A 23,476-nucleotide genomic window follows, 5' to 3' on the forward strand; every position below is an offset into this window, starting at 1 on the left:
CAGGATCAGGAGGAAGGATACATTCAGTTATGGAATGACACAGATTGAGAGGGCTATGGCGGTTGTGTTAATGTTTAGCTAATCAAAAAGAAGTTAGTGAAGTGACTTGATTGTAGTATAGGTATAGGGGTACCTTCATGGGGGGGGGGGGGGAGAAACAGGTACTAAATGGCTCTTTAATTTTGTGGTGAAAAGCATAACAAGAACCAGTCATTGGAAATTAAAGCCAGACAAATTCAAATTAGAAATAAAGCACAAAATATTACCAGTGAGTGATTAATTATTGGATCAAACTGCCAAGAGAAGTGATGGATTCCCTATCTCTTGGATGCCTTTCTGGAAAATACGCTTTAGCTAAACACATGTTATTTGGCTCAGTATAAGAATAACTGGATGAAATTTTATGGTTTGTGATACACAGGATGTCAGACTAGATGGTCTACTCATCCCTTCTGCCCTTAAAATCTATAACTGATAGTTAGAGATGGGGAGACTGGATAGTGGGGTAAGGTTAAAGGTAAAGATTGGTAATCATGGCCAAGATATTCATCAGTGATAATGGGTGCCTCCATTTTTGGGTGTGCAATTTGAGATGCTTTAAAGGGGCATGACTTTTCAGAAAATGTTGAGCATCCACCCCCTGAAAATTAGGCTCCTTCAACGTGTCTCAAGTTAAGTACCGAAAGTCACTAATCACTGTTGAAAATCTTGGCTCATTTGCATATAGGTGGTAATTGAAGGAGAGGGGAACAGATTGAGGTTACAAAAATAGAGAAGAGCAGAGGAACCAGGACAGAATGTGGAGGGGAGAATGAGCCGCTGAAGGAGTAGGATAGGAAGAGAACCAGGAACCACAAAATTGCAAAGCCAAGAGAGAATAGGAAGCGGAAGAAGAGTGATCAACTGTTAATTTTACATTACCTCTTTTTTTTATATAGGAAAGATAACCTATAGATAAGACTCTGTGGAAATCACAGATTTTTTTTTTTTTTTTTTTTTAAATTCACTGCAGTGTCACGGGTAAGTGTTTTGAATTTCATGGAATGTGTACAAATGCCACGCCTCCTGCTGCCCCTGAGAATTGCTGCAATTTTTTCCCAACAGCAGGGAGGCAGAAGTGGCCATCTCAGCTTCCACTTCCCTGCTAAGGCTGCTTGTGGAGGGTTAGCAGGCTGGGAGGTGGCGGTGCCAGTCCTATCCTTGGGAGTAGGAGGGATGGTAAGCCAGAGGGCGTTGGGGAGGGTATCTCATCAGATGGCGCCAGACATCTGGCCCAGCGTGGTCCAGGGCATGGATTGTAAACCTGGCTCGCTCTGCACTCAGTTCTCACCCAGGCTTCTGCTGCTGCTTCCTGGCTGGCTGACTGGTGGGGAGAAAGGGGCAGGACGGACAAAGTGCAGTTCTTTTTCGAGTGATTGCTCATGTTTATTCCACAGTAGGTGTGCGTGCTCGCCATGTGCACCGGTGCTGGAAGTTTTCCCCCTAGCAGTACCCGTAGGGGAGCGCTCCTAGCGACCCCTGGAGTGGCGCCTCTATGGTGCGGTATAAGGGGCGCTGCGCGCACCCCCCACCCTCCGTTCCTTCTTGCCGCCAGTGAAGGTGCATCAGAACTGCTCTGCTCCAGCTTGTCTGCAGCTTTCCTCTAGAACTCTTGTTCGTTCGTAGTAGTAGTACCTGTAGTTGAAGTAGTTTAGATGAGTGTTAGTTTAGTTTAGTGCACCCGGGTCGGGGCATGCCCCGGGCTTTAAGTCGTGCGACACTTGCAGGCGGCCGATGCCAGTGAATGATCTGCACGCGGACTGTTTACGCTGCCTGGGGGAAACCCATTTCCGCGATCGCTGCAATATTTGCAGATCTTTCAAGCCTCGGACCAAGAAAGAAAGAGACATTTGGCTCTGAGCCATTCTGATGGAGTTGGCATTGACCCCGACTCCAGTGCGCCGCTTTGAGTCGGCACCGGGCATCGCGGTGTCGGTGCGCGGCGAACCTTCGGTGCCTTCCACCAGTCGGCACCGCTCCCCGTCCGCGGGGCACACCTAGAAGGCTAAGAAGAGGTCTTCTCTGCCGAGGCACCGGAGCAAGACCGGGGGAGAGACTAGACCCACGTTGGCCAGTTCTCAGTCCCCATCGGCCTCCAGGCCTCCAACTCAGGTTGAGCGGAGTAGCCTGGCCCAGTCAGCACAGGCTTCCCCGGATGTCCAGGTGCCCTCCACGCCGGAGGCCCTGCAAGCGGCCCGGGACATTATGTCCCTACCGGTACCAGGGGCACTGCCACCGTTGGCTCCCTGGTCCAGAGGCAAGCCACTGCTTGGATCGCTGCAGTTGCCTCCTGGTCAGTACCGTTCGAGGGAATGTTTCAGACGCTGTTCGCCGCTCAGTGACCGTCCCGTGCGTAGTCCACACTGGTCACCATCGACCCCCAGCAGGTTGCCTGCCTGGGTTCTGACTGACGGGGGTTCCAGACACCGCTCTGCCTCGAGGGACCATAGACCTTGCGAAGGGAGAGGGCCCCGTTGAGACCGAGACAGACAGCACCAGAGGTCCTCGCCTGTGAGAGGCTACCGTAGCCCGTCATGATATGGGCATCGATGCCGTTTCTGTTTGTCGTCTTGCTCCAGGACCCCGCTGTGGCACCGCTCCCATAGTCCCAGGCGTCGATCGCTGGCGCCCGCCGGAGCTGATTGTGGAGCAGCTGCTACCGGCGGTACTGTTCCTCCATGTTGGGATCATGGTCTCGTGGTCGGCACCGTTCCTGACGCCACCGCTCCTCCAGGTCCAGGGACAGCGGCAGATCGTACACTAGCCCGGCCTCCCTTCGTAGTCATCAGTCAATGGAACAGGCTAGTCAGGCTGAACAGTGGCACTGGGCTCCTTGGCCAGCACCGTGGTACCAGTGGGCCCCGTGGACCCCAACGCAGCCCCCGGTGGGGGCTCGCTTGGTGGCCGGAGCATCGGAACGACCATCGGCCTCCCTTTCCCAGCATCCCAGAAAGGAGTCGGTGGGACGTGCATTTTCGGTTCCGTGCCCAGAGGGTGACCAAGTGGTGGGACCTCCAGTACCGGTCGGTACGCAGAGTACCATGCCTGCATCCTCACCCTCCCCTGATGAGGCGATTACGACCTCTCCTCCCTCTGTTCCGCAGGAGGACTCTAAGGCCCACCAGGAACTATTGAAAAGAGTGGCATCAAGTCTCAACCTTCAGGCCGAGGAGGTGGAGGAACCCTCGACTCCCTCTTCAACGTCCTATCGGCCTTGGTACCGGGCAGGGTGGCCCTTCCACTCTACGAAGGGGTGGCAAAAATTTCAAATGCCTTCTGACAAATGCTTGCTTCCTTGCTCCCCGTCTCTAAGAGGGCAGAACGGAAGTACTTTGTGCCTGCCAAGGGGCATGAATACCTGTACACCCACCCTGCTCCCAACTCCCTGGTGGTCAAGTCGGTCAACCACAGGGAGAGGCAGGGCCAACCAGCCCCCACTCTGAAAAATAAAGACTCAAGGAGGCTGGACTTCTTTGGGAGAAAGGTTTATTCGTCCTCGAGTTTCCAGTTAAGGGTGGCGAACCATCAGGCTCTCCTGGGTTGGTATGAGTTCAATTTGTGGGGCTCTCTACCCAAATTCGAGGACTCCATCCAGGAGCGTGATAGGAAGGAGTTCAAAGCTTTGGTGGAGGAGGGTACAGCGGCTACTAGGGCAACCCTGCAGGCAGCGTCGGATGCTGCGGATACAGGTGGAAGGTCCATGGCCTCTGCAGTGTCCATGAGGAGGGCGTCGTGGCTCCTGCTGTCTGGGCTGTCCAGTGAGGCGCAGAACTCCTTGCAGGACCTCCTGTTCGACGGCAAGGCCCTGTTTGCGGAACAGATGGATGTGAAACTGCACGGCCTGAAAGATTCTCACACTACGCTTAAGACACTTGGCCTCTATGTCCCAGCTCCGGCTAGGCCCAAGTTTAAGCCGCAGCAGGCTCCCACCTAGGCCACTCACTCTAAATATGAGCCCCCTTATAAAAAGTCATGGGACTATAAGAAATACCCGCAGAGGCAGTCCTGGCCTGCCCCCCAGCCTGGGTCCTCCAAGGATAAATGGGTGGGGAAATGTCAGTTTTGACGGGATGCCCGGGGGCGACCTACCAGTTCACATCAGGGATCCACCCGCAATAAAGCTTCCCTTCACTAACTGGTTGTGTGCTTTTCTCCCGGAGTGGTCTTGGCTGACTTCGGACCGTTGGGTCCTCAACACCGTCTCCTGGGGCTACACCCTCCAGTTTACCTCTACCCCACCCAACCACCCTCCGCCCCCGTCCCACCTGGGGGACCCCTCTCATGAGGCTCTGCTAGAGCAGTAGGTGGGGCGGCTCCTTGGCTTAGGAGTGGTGGAAGTGGTGCTAGCAGAGTTCAGATGCAAGGGGTACTACTACTGCTATTTCCTTATCCCGAAGGCCAAAGGGGGGCTCAGGCCCATCCTGCACCTGCAAAGCCTGAAACAGTACATGATAAAGTTCAAGTTTTGCATGGGCTCTCTGGCCTCCATCATCCCCTGGATCCCGGGGACTGGTACGCTGCCCTTGATCTGCAGGACGCATACTTCCACATTCATATTTGAGGGGCACAGGCACTTCCTCCATTTCACGTTTGGGTGAGAGCACTACCAATTGACGGTCCTCCCTTTTGGCCTGTCCACTGCTCCCAGGGTATTCACAAAGTGCATGTCTGTGGTGACGGCCTACCTCAGGCGTCCTGGGGTCCAAATCTTTCCCTATCTGGATGACTGGCTGGTCAAGGGCAGCTCCTGATTGCAGGTGCGGGATCATGTCCACGTTAGTCCCGGTACAGCGCATAGAGTTCATCGGGGCAGTCCTGGACGCGACGTTGGCCAGGGCCTCCCTCCCACTGGACAGATTCAAGACCCTGAAAGGGCTCGTCGACACAGTCACAAAGTTTCCCGTGACGACAGCCAGAGTGTGTCTCCAGCTCCTTGGTCACATGTCGGCGTGCACATATGTGGTTCGCCACACCAGACTCAGGATGAGGCCCCCTCCAACTCTGGTTGGCTTCGGTGTTCTCCCAGGCCAGGGACAGGATGGACAAGGTCCTCACTGTGCCCGAGCCAGTGATCGCCTCCCTACAATGGTGGTCCTCCCCGGAGAACATGCTCCATGGGGTCCCGTTCAGGGGCATGCCCCTGTCGGTGGAGCTGGTGTCAGACGCCTCGGATCTGGGGTGAGGAGCCCATGTGGGGGACGTTCAGATCCAAGGTCTGTGGTCTGCGCAGGACCTTGCCCTGCATATAAACGTCAAGGAACTCAGGGTGGTATGCGTGGCCTTCCGCTCGCACCTGGAGGGCAGAGTGGTCAGGGTCCTCAGACAACACGGCCTCGATGTTTTACATCAACAGGCAAGGCGGGGCCTGCTCTTCTGCCAGGAAACCCTCAGGCTGTGGGACTTCTGTATAGCCCACGACATTTGCCTACAGGCCTACCACGTACTGGGCGTTCAGAACTCGCAGGCGAATCGTCTGAGCCGAGACTTCTCCTCTCAGCACGCGTGGCTCTACACACAGAGGTGGTGCACAGATTTTCCAAGAGTGGGGAACTCCCCAGGTGAACCTGTTCGCGACTTGGCAGAACCGCCAGTGTCCCCAGTTCTGCTCCGGGGGGTGGGGCGGGGGGCTGGGAGTGGGCGCTATCTCCGATGCCTTCCTCCTATCCTGGTCAGGCCAACTTCTCTATGCCTTCCCCCCCGATCCCGCTGATCATCAAGGTCCTGGAAAAGATAAAGATGGACAGGGCCCGGGTCCTCCTGATTGCCCCGGCATGGCCCAGACAACATTGGTACAGGACCCTCACGAGCCTGGCAGTCGCCCCGCCGTGGCCGGCTGCCGTCCTGCCCAGACCTGCTCTCCGAGGACCAGGGCCGCCTCCTCCACCCCAACCTAGCAGTGCTCCACCTCACAGCGTGGCTGCTCAATGGCTAGGCCGAGAGGAAAGGATGTACTCGGAAGGGGTTGAGCGTGTCCTCTTGGAAAGCAGGCAACCCTCCACGCGTCGAGCCTCCTTGGCAAAGTGGTCTCGGTTTTCCTGATGGGCGGCTGAGCAGGACGTTTCCCCCGTGGCTGCCCCGATCCAGCTCATTTTAGACTATCTCCTTCATCTTAGAGCCCAAGGCCTGGCGCCCTCGTCCGTCAAGCTGCACTTGGCGGCCATATTGCCCTTCCACCCGCCGATGCAGAGGCACACGGTATTCTCCCATGCTATGGCCGATTCCTTAAGGGATTGGATTGTCTCTTCCTGTACGTTAGGCCCCCAGTCCCGCATTGGGACTTGAACTTGGTGCTGGTCTGGTTGACGGGTCCCCCCTTTGAGCCGTTAGCTACATGCTCCTGATCGCACCTCTCGTGGAAGGTAGCCTTCCTGGTGAAATCACGTCAGCTAGACAGGTCTCGGAACTCAAGGCCCTGACCTCCGAGCCCCCGTACGCTATTTCATAAGGATGAGGTCCAGCTCCGCCCACATCCTTAGTTCCTCCTGAAGGTGGTCTCCGCCTACTACATGGATCAGGACATTTTCCTGCCGGTCCTCTGCCCCAAGCCCCATGCATCCAGTGAGGAGCACCGTCTCCACATGCTGGATGTGAGATGGACTCTGGCCTTTTACCTGGAACAGACTAGGCAGTTCAGAAAGCCTTTGCAGCTGTTTGTTGCCTCGGCTGAACGCATGACGGGTCGGCCAATCTCCACTCAGCGGCTCTCCAACTGGATCATCTCGTGTATCTGTACCTGATACGACTTGGCGGGAATTCCCCCTCCATTGATTGTGAGGGCACACTCGACTAGGGCGCAGGCCTCGTCGGGTGCCTTTTTAGCCCATGCCCCCATTCAGGACATTTGTAGGGCTGCCACATGATCTTCAGTTCACATGTTCACCTCGCATTATGTGATTGTCTCCCAGAGCAGGGAAGACGCCGGGTTCAGCAGGGCTGTGCTCCGTCCCGAGAGTTTGTGAACTCCTACCCATCTCCAACAGATATAGCTTGGAATCACCTACTTTGGAATACACATGAGCAATCACTCGAAGAAGAAAAGACAGTTACCTTTTCTGTAACTGGTGTTCTTAGAGATGTGTTGCTCATGTCTATTCCACATCCCATCCTCCTTCCCCGCTGTCGGAGTTGTCTGGCAAGAAGGAACTGAGGGTGGGGGGAGCACACAGCACCACTTATACCGTGCCATAGAAGTGCCACTCCAGGGGGCATTAGGGACGCTCCCCTACGGGTACTACTAGGGGAAAAACTTCCGGCACTGTTGCATATGGTGAGCATGCACACCTACTGTGGAATAGACATGAGCAACACATCTCGAAGAACACCAGTTATGGAAAAGGTAACTGTCTTTTATTAGAAGCCTTGGATTCCCTTTCCCCCCCACCCTTCCCCGGCCCAATAGTCACCAGCAGGTCCAGGGGAAACACTGTAGGGCTGGCTGGCGAGGAGCTGAGAAGAATCCACTGCTTGGCACACAAGCAGGTGTGTGAGAGGGCCATGTCCTGGTGCAGGGATCGGATGTGAAGGATCCGTTCCCCCCCACCCTGATCCCACACATCTGCCCATGCTCCAAGCAACAGATGCCAGTCTCAGCTCTTTGCCAGCCAGTGCTACAGTGTCTCCCTGTTATGCATTATGGGTCTGATCATCCTCTCACGAAGAACAATCGGATGACCGATTTAAATGGAAGCAAGATAAGGCATAAATATCTTTGTTTCATTGTAAAGAAAATTAATGTATTTTCAGGTGCACCGGTTACAAAAAGAAATAAAACAAAGAAATCATAATCTTCAGGACACCACTGAACAAAATGTCCTCCTACAGCAAACTCTGCAGCAGCAGCAGCAAATGTTACAGCAGGAGACAATTAGAAATGGAGAGCTAGAGGATAGCCAAATTAAGCTTGAAAAACAGGTAAAGTACATTCATAATGAGAAGAATTAAATAGTATAGGTAAGCATAAATATTTAAATGTATTTATATGGAATTGCAATATCTGTCTATTTGATAGCTTACTTTGTTTATAATCTTTTAATTATCAGATGTAATTGATATAATTATTATAGTAGCCTGAGTGAATAATGAAATGTAATGCCACTTAATTTCAGGTGAAGTTGTGGATGCTCAGTACTTTGAAAATCAGGCTGTAGGTGTATAATTAAAAAGTAATACATCATAATAAGAAATTTTGCGTCTAGTTACTTTTGTAGCACTTATTAAACTGATAAGAAATAATTTGTTCTCTAAAAGTACCTTTGCAGATTTCTATTTGATTTTTATGTGCAATTTTAGGATCTAACCAAAGAAATTAAATACTTTTAACCCTTTCATATGTGATTTTTTTCAAGAGGGAGATTTATATTCTTTTATATATATTTTAACAGTATAGATATTAAATACAACTTTAAATAGGTATCAAAACTGGAGCAAGAGCTTCAAAAACAGAAAGAAAACTCCGAAGAAGAGTTGAGAAAGGCAGAAGGGAAGCTCCGTATAGCCTCTCAGGAAGCAGATTTAAAAAGACAGAAGGTGGCTGAACTTACTAGCACAATTGGGTATGTGTAGAACATTTTTTTCATTTTGGTGTATTCTGAAGATCCAATATTGTAAAACTACTAAAAAATTGTATTACAAAATGTGATGCTTTTATTGAAAGGAGTATGTTTTACAGGTACATGTAGCTTTAGAATAGTACTTTTGGTCCTGATTCAGCAGGTCCTGATTCATACTTGAATATTTGCCTATTTGTAAACATGTTAATAATCCCATATACCTTGTTGAATTCAGGCCTTTATTTCTAGCTTAAGGACACTTCTATTTTTTGTTAATTTACAAACCGATATCCAGGCTTAGTCCTTCTATATGCCTCTATTCAGGAAAACATCCTTATTCAGGAAGAGTGCATAAACACACTAACTTCAGTTTTATGCCTAAAGTTAAGCATGTTCCTGAGGCCTGGTCTACACTACGACTTTAATTCGGATTTAGCTGCCTTAATTCGAATTAACGCTTGACCCGTCCACACAACGAAGCCATTTAATTCGAATTAAAGGGCCCTTTAATTCGATTTCTGTACTCCACCCCGACGAGCGGAGTAGCGCCAAAATCGAATTTGTCAATTCGAATTAGCGTTAGTGTGGCCGCAATTCGATGTTATTGGCCTCCAGGAGCTATCCCACAGTGCACCATTGTGACCGCTCTGGCCAGCAATCTGAACTCGCATGCACTGGCCAGGTGGACAGGAAAAGCCCCGGGAACATTTGAATTTCATTTCCTGTTTGCACAGCGTGGAGAGCACAGGTGACCACAGAGAGCTCATCAGCACAGGTAACCATGCAGGCTGATAATCGAAAAAGAGCACCAGCATGGACCGTACAGGAGGTACTGGATTTGATCTCTATATGGGGAGAGGATTCAGTGCTAGCTGAACTGCGTTCGAAAAGACGAAATGCCAAAACTTATGAAAAAATTTCCAAGGGCATGATGGAGAGAGGCCACAATAGGGACACAGATCAGTGCCGCGTGAAAGTCAAGGAGCTCAGACAAGCCTATCAAAAAGCAAAGGAGGCAAACGGTCGCTCCGGGTCAGAGCCGCGGACATGCCGCTTCTACGCTGAGCTAAATGCATTTCTAGGGGGGGCCGCCACCACTACCCCACCTCTGACTGTGGATTCCGAGCTGGGGATAATCTCATCAGGTACACCTGATGATTCCGTGGAAGGGGAAGAGGAGGAGGAGGAGGACGAGCTGGCAGAGAGCACCCAGCTCTCCGTTCTCCCCAACAGCCAGGAACTGTTTCTCACCCTGACTGAAGTACCCTCCCAAGCCAGCACCCAAGACCATGACCCCATGGAAGGGACCTCAGGTGAGTTTACCTTTTAAAATAGAAAACATGGTTTAAAAGCAAGCATTTTTAATGATTAATTTGCCCTGAGCACTTGGGATGCATTCGCAGCCAGTACAGCTACTGGAAAAGTCTGTTAACATGTCTGGGGATGGAGCGGAAATCCTCCAGGGACATCTCCATGAAGCTCTCCTGGAGGTACTCCAAAAGCCTTGCCACAAGGTTTCTGGGCAGTGCAGCCTTATTCCGTCCTCCATGGTAGGACACTTGACCACGCCATGCTAGTAGCAAGTAATCTGGTATCATTGCCTGACAGAGCCTGGCAGCGTATGGTCCCGGTGTTTGCTGGCATTCAAGCAACATCCGTTCTTTATCTTGCTGTGTAATCCTCAGGAGAGTGATATCGCTTAGGGTAACCTGGTTGAAATAAGGGAATTTAATTAAGGGGACTGAGGTGGCCGTTCCTACTGGGCTGTTTGCCTGTGGCTGAAAAGAAATCCTTCCCTGCATTTAGCCAAGTGCAAAGGGGGGGGGGAGGATTGGCCCAGAGCTTTTCGCGTTTTGCTAGCAGGGATCTTCCCTGATACCAGCCAGGCGGTGGGGGGAGGGAGAAAGCACTCATCCCAGAGAATTCATGGCGGGTGGGGGGGGGGTGTTAGTTTGGTTCCTGCAGGGATCTTCCCTGATACCAGCCACGCGGTGGGGGGAGGGAGAAAGCACTCATCCCAGAGAATTCATGGCGGGTGGGGGGGGGGGGTGTTAGTTTGGTTCCTGCAGGGATCTTCCCTGATACCAGCCACGCGGTGGGGGGAGGGAGAAAGCACTCATCCCAGAGAATTCATGGCGGGTGGGGGGGGGGGTGTTAGTTTGGTTCCTGCAGGGATCTTCCCTGATACCAGCCAGGCGGTGGGGGGAGGGAGAAAGCACTCATCCCAGAGAATTCATGGCGGGTGGGGGGGGGGGTGTTAGTTTGGTTCCTGCAGGGATCTTCCCTGATACCAGCCACGCGGTGGGGGGAGGGAGAAAGCACTCATCCCAGAGAATTGGATGGGGGGGGGGTGTTAACCTTCAGCAGCAGAAAACAAGCTAACAGGAAAACTGCAGCACAACGGGCTTTGCTTGGTATGTGGGAAAGCAGGGCGCAGAAGCCTAAAGACAGTGGCTTACCATGGCAGCATGCAAGGTGAATTCTGTTGCCCCGACCTGCGTCTGTGATCTCTAGCAGCAAAGCCACAGGCACTCAATATTAAGAGGCAAAATGCGACCTTACACAGAAATCACATGTGCTATGTAATGTGAATAGTATACACCGTGAAAGAGTATAAGCATTGTTCTGAAAAATGTATCTTTTAAAAAAATTCTCTCCTTTTTTCACTCCCTCCAGCAGGTGCAAATGTTTCAAGCCTCCCTCCTCCTTCCCGAAGGCTATCCCAGATAAGGCGTCGTAAAAAAAAGACGAGAGAAGAGATGTTTTCCGAAATCATGCAATCCACCAGGAATGAAAGAGCTCATCTGAATGAGTGGAAGGAGACGGTTTGCAAGTATAGGAAAGAAGCCAGTGACCGTGAGGACAGGAGGGACCAACGTGAGGACATGAGGGACCAACGTGAGGACAGAAGGGACCAACGTGAGGAGAGGAGAGACGCTCGAGATGAGAGGTGGCGGCAGGAAGATCAGAGGAGTCGGGAAGCAACGCTGGGGCTGCTGCGTGAGCAAACAGACATGCTCCGGCGTCTGGTGGAGCTTCAGGAACGGCTGCTGGAGAACAGAGTGCCGCTACAGCCCCTGTATAACCCCCCTACCTCCTCACCATGTCCCATAGCCTCCACACCCAGACGTGTAAGAACACGGGGGGGGAGGCTCCGTACACCCTCCCATTCCACCCCAGTGGACAGCCCAAGCAAAAGGCTGCCATTTTTTTAACCTTTTTTTACTGGGCTTTTCCTTCCCGCAGATCCTCCTCCCAAACCCCACTCAGGTTCTGTGCCGCTACAGCCCCTGTATAACCCCCCTACCTCCTCACCATGTTCCATAGCCTCCACACCCAGATGTGTAAGAACACGGGGGGGAGGCTCCGTACACCCTCCCATTCCACCCCAGTGGACAGCCCAAGCAAAAGGCTGCCATTTTCTTTACCTTTTTTTACTGGGCTTTTCCTTCCCGCTGATCCTCCTCCCAAACCCCACTCAGGTTCTCTCCCTCTTTTTATAATCAATTAATAAAGAATAAATGATTTTTAAACAATGGTGACTTTATTTCCTTTGAAAGCAAGCTGGGGGAAGGGGGAGGGTGGGTTCCTTACAGAGAATGAGTCAATAAAGGGGGCGGGTTTTCAGGAAGGATAAACAAACATAAATTTCACACTGTAGCCTGGCCAGTCATGAAACTGGTTTTCAAAGCTTCCCTAATGCGCAGCGCTTCATCGTGTGCTCTTCTAATCGCCCTGGTGTCTGGCTGCGAGTAATCAGCAGCCAGGCGATTTGCCTCAGCCTCCCACCCTGCCATAAAGGTCTCCCCCTTGCTCTCACAGAGATTGTGAAGCACACAGCAAGCAGTAATAACAATGGGGATATTGGTTTGGCTGAGGTCTGAGCGAGTCAATAAGGATCGCCAGCGACCTTTTAAACGGCCAAATGCACATTCTACCACCATTCTGCACTTGCTCAGCCTGTAGTTGAACAACTCCTGACTCCTGTCCAGGCTGCCTGTGTATGGCTTCATGAGCCATGGCATTAAGGGGTAGGCTGGGTCCCCAAGAATAACAATTGGCATTTCAACATCCCCCACGGTTATTTTCTGGTCCGGAAAGTAAGTCCCTTGCTGCAGCCGTTTAAACAGATTGGTGTTCCTGAAGACGCGAGCGTCATGAACCCTTCCCGGCCAGCCCACATGGATGTTGGTGAAACGTCCCTTGTGATCCACAAGTGCTTGCAGCACCATTGAGAAGTACCCCTTGCGGTTTATGTACTGGGTACCCTGGTGCTCCGGTGCCAAGATAGGAATATGGGTTCCATCTATTGCCCCACCACAGTTAGGGAATCCCATTGCAGCAAAGCCATCCACTATGACCTGCACATTTCCCAGAGTCACTACCTTTCGTAGCAGCACCTCCGTGATTGCTTTGGCTACTTGCATCACAGCAGCCCCCACAGTAGATTTGCCCACTCCAAATTGATTCCCGACTGACCGGTAGCTGTCTGGCGTTGCAAGCTTCCACAGGGCTATCGCCACTCGCTTCTCAACTGTGAGGGCTGCTCTCATCTTGGTATTCTGGCGCTTCAGGGCAGGGGAAAGCAAGTCACAAAGTTCCATGAAAGTGCCCTTACGCATGCGAAAGTTTCTCAGCCACTGGGAATCGTCCCACACCTGCAACACTATGCGGTCCCACCAGTCTGTGCTTGTTTCCCGGGCCCAGAATCGGCGTTCCAAGCCTATAACCTGGCCCATTAACATCATAATCTCCAAAGCACCGGGGCCCGCGGTCTCAGAGAATTCTGTGTCCGTGTCCATGTCCTCATCACGCTGGTCGCTGCGCTGCAATCGCCGCCTCCTCCTCCTCGCCTCTTTTTTCTGGTCCTGTGTAAGCATAAACTCCACGAGAAAGCGCGAGGTGTTTATAATGTTCAAGACTGCGTTCTGGAGCACAACGGGATCCATGCTTGATGCAGAATGGAGTCTGCAGAGTTCACTCAGGAAAAAAGGCGCGAAATGGTTGTCTGCCGTTGCTTTCAGGGAGGGAGGGAGGGGGAGGCTGTACCCAGAACTACCTGCGACAATGTTTTTTGCCCCATCGTGCACTGGGGTCTCAACCCAGAATTCCAAGGGGGGTGGAGACTGCGGGAACTATGGGATAGCTATGTAAAAGCTACCCACAATGCAACGCTCTGGAAATCGATGCTACTATGGTAGCTTGGACGCAAACCACCGAATTAATGGTGCCTAGTGTGGCCGAATACATTCGAATTTATAAAATCGGTTTCCTAAATTCGAATTATATAAATTCGAATTAATCCTGTAGTGTAGACATACCCTAAGTGCTTTCATGAAATTGGGGCTTGAGTTAGTTTAAAAAATAATAATGTTGATGGTTTTGCTCTTGGGATTGACCACTCTCCATGCCAAAAATACTCTTGTCAACATCAGAGAAGCAGAAAAGCCTTATAAATAATTTAAGGATTTTTAAAATCTATTTCTTTCAGTTTGTACAGCTTTAAAAGAGCCCTATCAAAAAAAATATTTTTACAAAAATTAATATCAACAGTGTCCCTTTTAAAATGTGGCTTTTTTCTGAATAACGTCTGTGAAAAGGCATCAGTAGGTTCCCCCCTTACTGTTTTTCATTGATTCCATACCAATGTGCTCAATTTACAAATACAAGTACACCGCTACCTCGATATAACACGAATTCGGATATAACGCGGTAAAGCAGTGCTCCGGGGCGTGGGGCTGCGCACTCCGGTGGATCAAAGCAAGTTCAATATAACGCGGTTTCACCTATAACGCGGTAAGATTTTTTTGGCTCCTGAGGACAGCGTTCTATCGAGGTAGAGGTGTATAAGGATGAAATAAAATGAACTTGTTAATTTTCTTTCGAGGAAACTATACTGAACTATTACCTGAAATGCAATTAAAATAATACAGTATGTTAAATTGATTTGTTTAACATAGTACTGTTGAAATGGTATCCAGCTCATAGAGAGTTGATATGCCTCAGCCTTTGTATAAATTTCTCTGCTTGTGTTCATTGCATACACAAAGCATTGAACCAGGTATGAAAATAGCAATCTGTTCACGGTAACTGGCCCTTTCTAGGGAAGATGGGCTCAGCTTCACCTCTGGGTTATCAGCTACCTTCCAACTGAGGCTTTGGGATAACGAGTCAGGTGATAGTCTGAAGAGCACCTGCTCCTTATAAAGGCAGCCAGAGCTCAGTTGAGCTGGTGAACTGCAGGTTGTAGATTGGTTCCTGTAGGAAGAGCGGGGGAAAGAACCCAGCTATTAGGTGACTCCTAGGCATATGGCCTAGTGAGTGAGAACTGCAGGGAGCAAGAAGGCTCCTGCAGGAGTCTCTGGGGTAGGGCAAGGACCTGAAGGGGCACAAAGAGGTGAGGGAAATGTTGTCTTTATTATTCCAATTGTGATTTGTTAATTCTGTTTCCTTTTGTGTTTTGTTCAGGCAGATTAAGCTGGAGATGGATCAGTGCAAGGATGAGCTAATTGGTATGGAGAAAGAACTAATGCATTTAAGACGAGATGGTGAAACTAAAACAGTGCAGCTAAGTCACTTAGAAATGACTTTGGAGCACACTCAGTCAGAACTAAATAAAAAAACACAACAAGGTAAATGATTTACTATGTGTAAAAAATTTCATCTTTAAGGCTTATTTGCTTATGCTTTATGTATTAAAATGGATTGTCCCCTCTCCCCCCACCCCACTTGTTTTGTAGTTAGTTGCAAGGGACTCAACGTATGACTATTTTGACTTTTCATAATCTTGCAATTTGAAAAGATCTGGGTAGTAAAATGTTACTTGGGCTTCTTCATTTTAGATGGCCTCTACATATTCCCACTTGTGGGGTGTGCCCTTCCCCCATGGAGCCTCGGTTACATTGAGAATCAGTCTCACCAATTATCAGGCTATCATGGCCTAATATCAGCTTCAAATTCTTTCTCATTACAATAAAGAAATTCCATCATGGACATGAAGATATTGAACAATTACATCAGAAAGTTCAAATTCCTACCGTATCCCTGTAAGACTGGCTCAGGTCTCTCGTCACAATCTTGGTCCAATCTCATTCTCCGGATGGACACCAGTTTCTTATGATTGTGTCCAACTGCTGAATCCCACGTGCTTCTATGCCCCCTTCATCTGAGTAATGACTGATCACTGCTTGTAGCTCTGGGTCGCAGGCAGTCCCAGGTGCCTACCCATGACTGACACACTTCTTGGGCAGTGGTACCCCACACTCTGGCTAGACCCTGTAACCAGTGCTGCAGCCCACCTGAGCCCCCATTTGCTTAGACATATTCTCCCCCAGAGTTCAACTGCCTGTGGGACCTCTGGTTTCCTAGTTACACCCTTCAGGGACAACATAGTAGTAAAGCAAGGCACACAGACTAAACAATAGAATTTTTATCAACAAACACTTTGCTCTTAAAAAAGGACAAGAGGGCTATAGATAGGTGGAAAACAACAAACACTTAAATGCAATCCATCTCAGTTGATTTTATCACCCTTGTAAATCCTGGGTGTGGTCTGAGTACTTAGGCCAGGCAGCCCTTCTGGCCTTCTTGGCCTGACTATCTTGCTTCTGAATTTCCTTAGAGAATGACCACTTCTTAAAACTGACTGTGTCCCCTGAGTCCCCATGTGCTGCAAGCTTGGGATGGGGAGACTCCAGCTCCCACCCCCATCAGCTTTTGCGTAAAGAGATAAATATTCTAAATCAATGGCCCTGCTGGTAGAAAACCCATTGTTCCTTTAGGGAAGAGCTGTTCAATGTCAATGGCACTTGACTGCTCTGTCACAGCTTCCCAGCCATCATCTGTCCACTAGGTATCAAATCTCAGCTACAAAATGGATGCTTTAGTCCACAGTGAAGGTTACACTCGTAAATGGCATTCACAAAACAGAATGGAATTCATAAAGTATATGTGGGGTATTTTTGTTTTTGTTTTGTTTTTGTTTTTTTTATGTGGGAGAAAATCACTACCAATGCAAAGTCTCATCTTTAGATTTCTATACAACATTGTTAGGGTTAACTGAGACATTTAGGAAGGCATCGAAACTGTTTGTAACCATTGAGGATCAGTGTGAGGGGAATGCCATTTCCACTTAGTATCTGTCAAAATGGATTAGATTATGTACCAAGATGTGTTGGGCTAGAGGACATAGGATTCACTCTGTTAAGATGGTATTAATAGCCTGCTTCTGTAATATTGTCATCATAGAAATCTGCAGGAAATTTTGTTGGCACATTTATGCAATACTGCATACTCAACAGCTTGGTATTTAGATCAGATACATGCTTTGGGAGAGTAATTCTGGAGCTCCTGCTTAATTAGAACTTCTGAGCCTGCCTTCTTAGGGGTTATACTGTTTACTAAACTCTCACATTTAGGAATATGCAGAGGCCAACTCAAAGAAAGGTAGATTTCTTAACAATAACTGGTGGTTCTTTTGAGTGTCCATGTGGGTCCCACTGTAGGGGCGTATGAGCCTATGTACACAAGCTCAGAACCTTTTGAAGAGAATGTCCATCACGGCCATCCATGCATCCTATTCCTTCTCATGCCAGGGCATAAAGGGCAGTGCAGCTGTGACCCTCCCTCAGGTCTGGTCTACGCTACACAGTTAGGTTGACATAGGGCCGCTTATGTCGATCTAAGTATGTCAGTATATACACTACAGCCTTGCTCCCACTGATGTAAGTGCCCTACTGCGCCAACATAATAACTCCACCTCCACAAGAGGCATAGGGCTTGTGTTGGTGTAGTTAGGGCAACACAGAATCTGTGTAGATGCTGTGTTCCTTACATCAGCTATTGGTGATCTTGTCAATTTCATGGCAGGAGCCATGAAATTGACAAGAAAGCCAAGCTGCCCCCCATTCCCCTGGAGAGTTGGGCAGCTGGACCCCCCTCTGGGGTGAGAAGCCCTGGCAGTTGGATCCCTGCCCGGGAGCTGGGCAGCCTTGTCAGCTTCATGGCTTCTGGAGTCATGAAATTGACACGGCTGCCCACCTCCCACTCCCCAGGGGCGAGAAGCCTCGGGCAGCTTCCCCCCTGCTCTCGGCAGGGAATGGGGAGTGGGGTGGGGGCAGTCTTCTGGGAGCCTGTGGGGCAGCTGGGCTCCCGGAAGGGAGCTGCCAGCGGAGCTGAGAGACCAGGCTCCCAGCTCTGCACACTCCCCCTCTTTGGATGGTGGAAGCGCTTCTGGTGAGGACGTGCACCACACACCCAAGGAGAGTAGTGTGGACGTGCACCACTGTAGTAATTACTGCGGTAGATGTAAGTCGACCTAATGAAAGGTAAGTCAACCTACTAGTGTAGACATACCCTCTGTTCCCTCTTACTGCCTGTGGCATCAAGATGGCACATTGAGTCTGCTCTTCTGTTTCAAATGCAATCTTTTTGTGAAGAAATCCTCTTCACCCTATTATTAAAAATTATTTTCTTGTTATTTTAATTGGATAGTCTGTCCCTCTGCCCCCCCAAAAAGAAAAGAAAGATGGAGGAGACACCCTCCCATATTTCCTTGAACAGTTGAGCAAAGCACTTAGTTAGTAATGGCAGACTCTAAACCCACAGGGTTTATAACCTGTCCTTTGTGTGATGCTCTTAAGCCCTTAATTGATGGGCACAACAGATCTCTTTTCTCCCTCAGGGAAGGACATATCCCTAATAGATATTTTTGGAGCATTCCTTTGAAGGTAGCATCTGATCCCAGAGAAAAGAGATCCTCCAAGCTGGAGTCAAGGAGACTATCTTTAATAACTGTCCTGGTAACTGGGTAACAAGGCACCATATCTCTGGTTCTACCAGGGAGAAGAGGCCTAAAAAGTGCCAGCATCATTGGCACTGGTGTTGGCGTTCTCTCTGACAACCTCATCAGCACCAATGACCTCAGTGCCAGCACCGACCCCAGGACAGAGAAACCTTATGCCATCCACTTTGGATGCCAAAAGACATACAGTAACTCCTCACTTGTAGTTATGTTCCTGAAAAATGCAACTTTAAGTGAAACGATGTTAAACAAATCCAGTTTTCCCATAATATTTAATGTAAATGTGGGGGGTTAGGTTCCAAGGAAAAAAATGTTGGCCAGACAAAAGGCATTATATACTGTACAGTACTGTACTGTGGTTGGGAAGTGCCCCTGGCTTACCCCACACAGGCACAGCCCGCTGCATGCAAGGACGCTAGGAAGCACCTTTGCAGCAGCAGTGGCAGCTTCCCCGGAGAAGAACAGGCGCCGACTTTGCCGGGAATGCTCCAGGCCTTCCTTTTCCTGTCCCCACTCCACTCCAGGCCCACCTCTTCCCACCCCCACACCACCTCCTCTCTGGAGCATGCCGCATCCCCACTCCTTCCCGCCCCCCGAAAGTCCTAAGCACCACCAAACAGCTGTTTAGCAGCGCTTAGAACTTTCTGGGAGGGAGGAGGAGCGGAGACGCGGTGCTTCCCCACTCATCCCCCTTCCTCCCAGCGCTTGTTTGGCGGCGCTTAGGACTTTCTGGGAGGGTGGGGGAGGTGTGGAAACGCAGCACTTCCCCGCTCTTCCCCTCCCTCCCAGGAAGTCCTAAGTGCCGAATCACTGGGAGGGAGGAGGAGGAGGCGGAGAAGAGGAACTTGTGCAATGCTCCCTTGTAAAGTCACTGCTCTTCCACAGAATCTTACAAGCAGTGGACAGAGCAGGCAGCCAAACGACGTTATAAGGGAGCATTGCACAACTTTAAATGAGCATGTTCCCTAATTGAGCAGCGACGTAACTTTGAAACAGTGTTAAGCAGGAGGACGTTAAGTGAGGAGTTACTGTACCTGCACCATGTGTAAACGCAGCTCAGAGCAGAAAATGCACCCGTTCCTCAAGGAGGGCTTGAAGTTTTTTCCCTCTTTGATATCAAGAAACCTTTTATGCTTTTTTACAGGAGCACAAGGAGCCACCAGGCACAGGTGGCCCCCAAAGCCCCAGAACGTTACTATTTAAAATATTCTGTGTTTGCACACAAGACATGCGCACTGACAGTGGGATCCACACTTACTACAACATCTCTGTCAGTAGAAAAACCATTCTTTCTTTGAGTGTTGCCTCTTCATTTTCCCACTATTCACCTACTTTCACTTCTTCCTCAGAATTCAACTCTCTTAAAGACCAAGTTTAGCAAAAAGAAGTGAGGAGGTTGGGGAGGTTGACCTTCATAATGTCACAGAGGGATTGGTCATGCAGTCTTGAATGGGACTCTGCTTTTCTAGAATGTCCTCAAAGCTAGTGACATTGGGGGTGGGTGCATACTGCAAGTAATAATATGTAGAGGCGACACTTAAAGGACCAGTTACCGGTGAGTACCCTTTCTTTTCAATTTCTATTCACATAACAGTGAGTGATCTGGAAGATAAACTGCTTCAGAGTGAGACTGGGCAAAAGGATGCTTTACACAGAATAGAAGAGCTAGAGGCTGAACTACAAAATGCCCATGGAGAATTAAAAATCACTTTGAGACAATTACAGGAACTGCGAGATGTGCTACAGAACGCACAGTTTTCTCTGGAGGAGAAGTATGCTGCTATCAAGGATCTAACAGCTGAACTTAGGTGAGCTAACTCCTATTCAGGTCTTGAAGACTTAATCCCAGTGATTTTTTGTTTGTTTTAGGAACAGTGAAGCATGTTTCTTGGTTTTGATGGTGCTTTCCACCTTTTAGCAGCCCCCTATAATCTGGTGGAGATAGATATCTATCTATATAGATAATTAATTCATGGTCCTTGGATAACTTAAAGTAGCTCTTCAGTTTATTTTGTTTAGTTTCTAAAAGCGAAAATACTAACATTAAAGTATTTTTTGGGGAATGCCTTAAAAATAATAGTATAGACGCTCCCCGACTTATGCAAGCGTTCCGTTCCAGAACGCCTTGTATAACTCGAATTTTGCGTAAGTCGGAAACGTATAACCAACAATTACGCAAAAAAACCCCTAAACCTCCTATTTCTAGCTTACGGAACTTTTTCCGTAAGTGCGCCTTTACATAAGTCAGGTTTGCGTAACCCGGGGGGCGTCTGTAATAAAAAAACCCTGTTAATATGTTGCCTAAGTCCAAAGCTGTTAAATGACAGTAAAAAGAATGACTGTCTTGTACAGTACAACTGTTTAACCTTTACTATAGCAAATTAATGAAACTTTCTAATATACACTTTTTATTGCAATGTAGTTCTGATAATGAGTGAAATAATTTTAATAGAAAAGTTACTGTGAAATCTCCATTCTGAAGATGGTCATGAAATGCATTCAGATTTTTTTACTCAGTTCAAAGTTTACCTATATTTTAAAATAATTAAGCTTGTAATAAAGAACAGAGGCCAACATTTTTAAATGTGTGTGCTTAAAGTTACACACCTAAATCCACATTTAAGCACCTACAACATAAGTGGCCATATTTTCAGAGTTGCTAAGTAGCCAAAGCATCCACTGAAGTAAGTGTCCAGCACTCTGAAAATCAGGCCACTTATGTTTTAGGTTCTTAAATGTAGAATTAGTTACCTAACTTTAGATAACCAAGTTGCAGAATTTTGGCTGGCATGGTGTATATTCAAAGAAAACTTAATTCAGTTTGCTCAGTCAAGCACTCTAAATGCTTCTATAGCTAAGAAGTGTGTCACACCACGAGTACACTATAAAATGTATTTTAAAATTTTTAAATTGACAGCTGTAATTTCAAATTCCTGGTTGAGAAAGCGTCTGCCTGGGAGTTGCTTTGCTGATATAGAAGGTAACACTTACAGCAGCACTACTCTCTGTCTGCCGCTAGGGGAAGGAGCCTTTCATTTCCTGAGGTACCTACTCTTTCCATCTGTTTATCTGTCACAGTTGTGGCTTGTAAAGGCTTTACTTAATTGTTTTCCATGTAAACTGCTCTTCCACTCCCCCCATTGGACTATTTGCTGCTGCATGCTCCATCCTTTTTCTTATCTCCTCTCCACTGACCCAGACAAACCATATGAAAGCAGGAGTGGAGCATGCAACAGCACCTGACACCAGTTTGGGGATAAGGAGGCTGGTAAGTAAAGCCTGAAGAAGCTACCATTAGGGCAGGCAACAGGGAGAAGCAGGGGCCTCAAGAGATAAGGAAGCTCCAGATAAGGCAGTGGTGGGATCACTCTCTTCTTTTTCAAGTATCCATGTGTCGCACCCACTTTCAGATTTCTCCCCTCCAAGATGTACAGTCAGAAGCAGGGAGTGCCCTATGTTATCAGAGCAGCACCGAAGCAGAAACTGTTCAACCAGGAAGTTGGGATTGAGAACGCTAAGTATGATCAAAAGTAAATTAACAAACATTTTAAAAGAAAAAACATTGGAGTTTTAGAATATAACGTTTATCAGATTTATGAAAACTTGATTTTTTTTTAATCTAGATCTAGCTTTATAAAGGAAAGAGAACATCTACATTGTTTGTTTGTTTGTTTGTTATATGGAAATTGCAGGCATTGTAAGGATGAAATTGAGGACAAAAAGCAAGAACTTCTTGACATGGACCAGGCATTGAAAGAAAGGAACTGGGAACTGAAACAAAGAGCAGCTCAAGTTAGATCTTTCTAAGCATATTACCAGAATATCCTATTGAGTGTTTGTTTAAAGTATAACAAGTCCAGCATTTACTAATGCTCAAATGATCACTAAGACCGCTTGCTACATTTCAAGAAATGAGGACTTTTTCAATATAGTTCAGTTATCCTAGCTGCATATTGTGTTCCAGTTCAAGGGATTCTATATCTGTTTGCCTACCATTGAGGCATTTGTAAAGGATATGTCTAAATTTTTTCTGTTTGCCTTTGTGAGGCTTCAACCTAGTGCTGACCAAGCTGATGGACTTTCTATTAGAACCTCTGGAGGAATTTTCTCTCTGTCACCTGCCCCAAAGACTGTTTATCATGGCAGTTAGATCAGCTAAAATGGTCTGTGAGCTTCAAGCTTAAATGGCTTGACTTTCGTCACCCAACTTTATATGAGGATAAGGTGGTATTGTATACTCCTCCCATATTCATTCCTAAAGGGGTCACTTTCCTCAAGCTACACCCATTACCAGGGGATGGTCAGATGACACACTTTGGGTGCGAAGAGGGCCCATAACTACTACTTTAATAGAACAAAACCCTTCTGTAAATACCCAAGACTTCCTGTCAGAATTTGATAAACTGGATTAAGATCTGCATTGAAAAATGCTATCAGTTAACCGGTATCCCTGTCCTCAATAGTATCTGAGCACATTTGACTAGATCAGGGGTTCCCAAACTTGGTTCGCGGCTTGTTCAGGGTAAGCCCCTGGTGGGCTGCGAGACACTTTGTTTACCTGAGCATCCACAGGTACGGCCACTCGCAGCTCCCAGTGGGCGTGGTTCGCCGTTTCTGGCCAATGGGAGCTGTGGGAAGCGGCACAGGCCTGGCCACCACTTCCCGCAGCTCCCATTGGCCAGAAACAGCGAACCACGCCAGCTGTGAGCGGTCGTACCTGCGGACGCTCAGGTAAACAAAGTGTCTCGTTGTGGCCCGTCAGGGGCATACGCTGAACAAGCTGCGAACCAAGTTTGGGAACCCCCTGGACTAGATCTAAGGCAGTCTCTGAACATGCTTTTGTAATGTTCCTATTGTAGAAATATGTAGAGCTGCTGATTGCAGGTCAATCCATATCTTTTCACAACTTTAGTCTTGATCTGCCTTCAAGATCTGATACCCAGTTTTGGAGGGCAGTCCTACCGTCATTGTTTAAATAGTCTTCTCAAAGCCTTCTCTTTAGAGAGTTGTTATTGCCTGTCATTCTTCCAAAAGTGGGGATTTTTACTGACAGTACTCAAAGGAGAAAAAGAAGGGTTACTGCAGA

At 48.5% G+C, this 23,476-nt stretch overlaps 1 protein-coding gene across 1 annotated transcript in view; it reads left to right on the forward strand.

The window, feature by feature from the left end:
• CCDC18 (coiled-coil domain containing 18) overlaps window positions 1-23,476 on the forward strand; it is a 77,958-nt gene that overhangs the window by 28,454 nt on the left and 26,028 nt on the right. Inside the window, exons 18-22 of the mRNA XM_065409080.1 lie at window positions 7,783-7,950; window positions 8,449-8,591; window positions 15,057-15,220; window positions 19,985-20,198; window positions 22,083-22,182. Coding sequence (XP_065265152.1) covers window positions 7,783-7,950; window positions 8,449-8,591; window positions 15,057-15,220; window positions 19,985-20,198; window positions 22,083-22,182 — 789 coding nt within the window. The remainder of the gene's footprint in view (window positions 1-7,782; window positions 7,951-8,448; window positions 8,592-15,056; window positions 15,221-19,984; window positions 20,199-22,082; window positions 22,183-23,476) is intronic.

The sequence above is a fragment of the Emys orbicularis genome, chromosome 8 (genome assembly GCF_028017835.1).
Source record: "Emys orbicularis isolate rEmyOrb1 chromosome 8, rEmyOrb1.hap1, whole genome shotgun sequence".
NCBI lineage: Eukaryota > Metazoa > Chordata > Testudines > Emydidae > Emys > Emys orbicularis.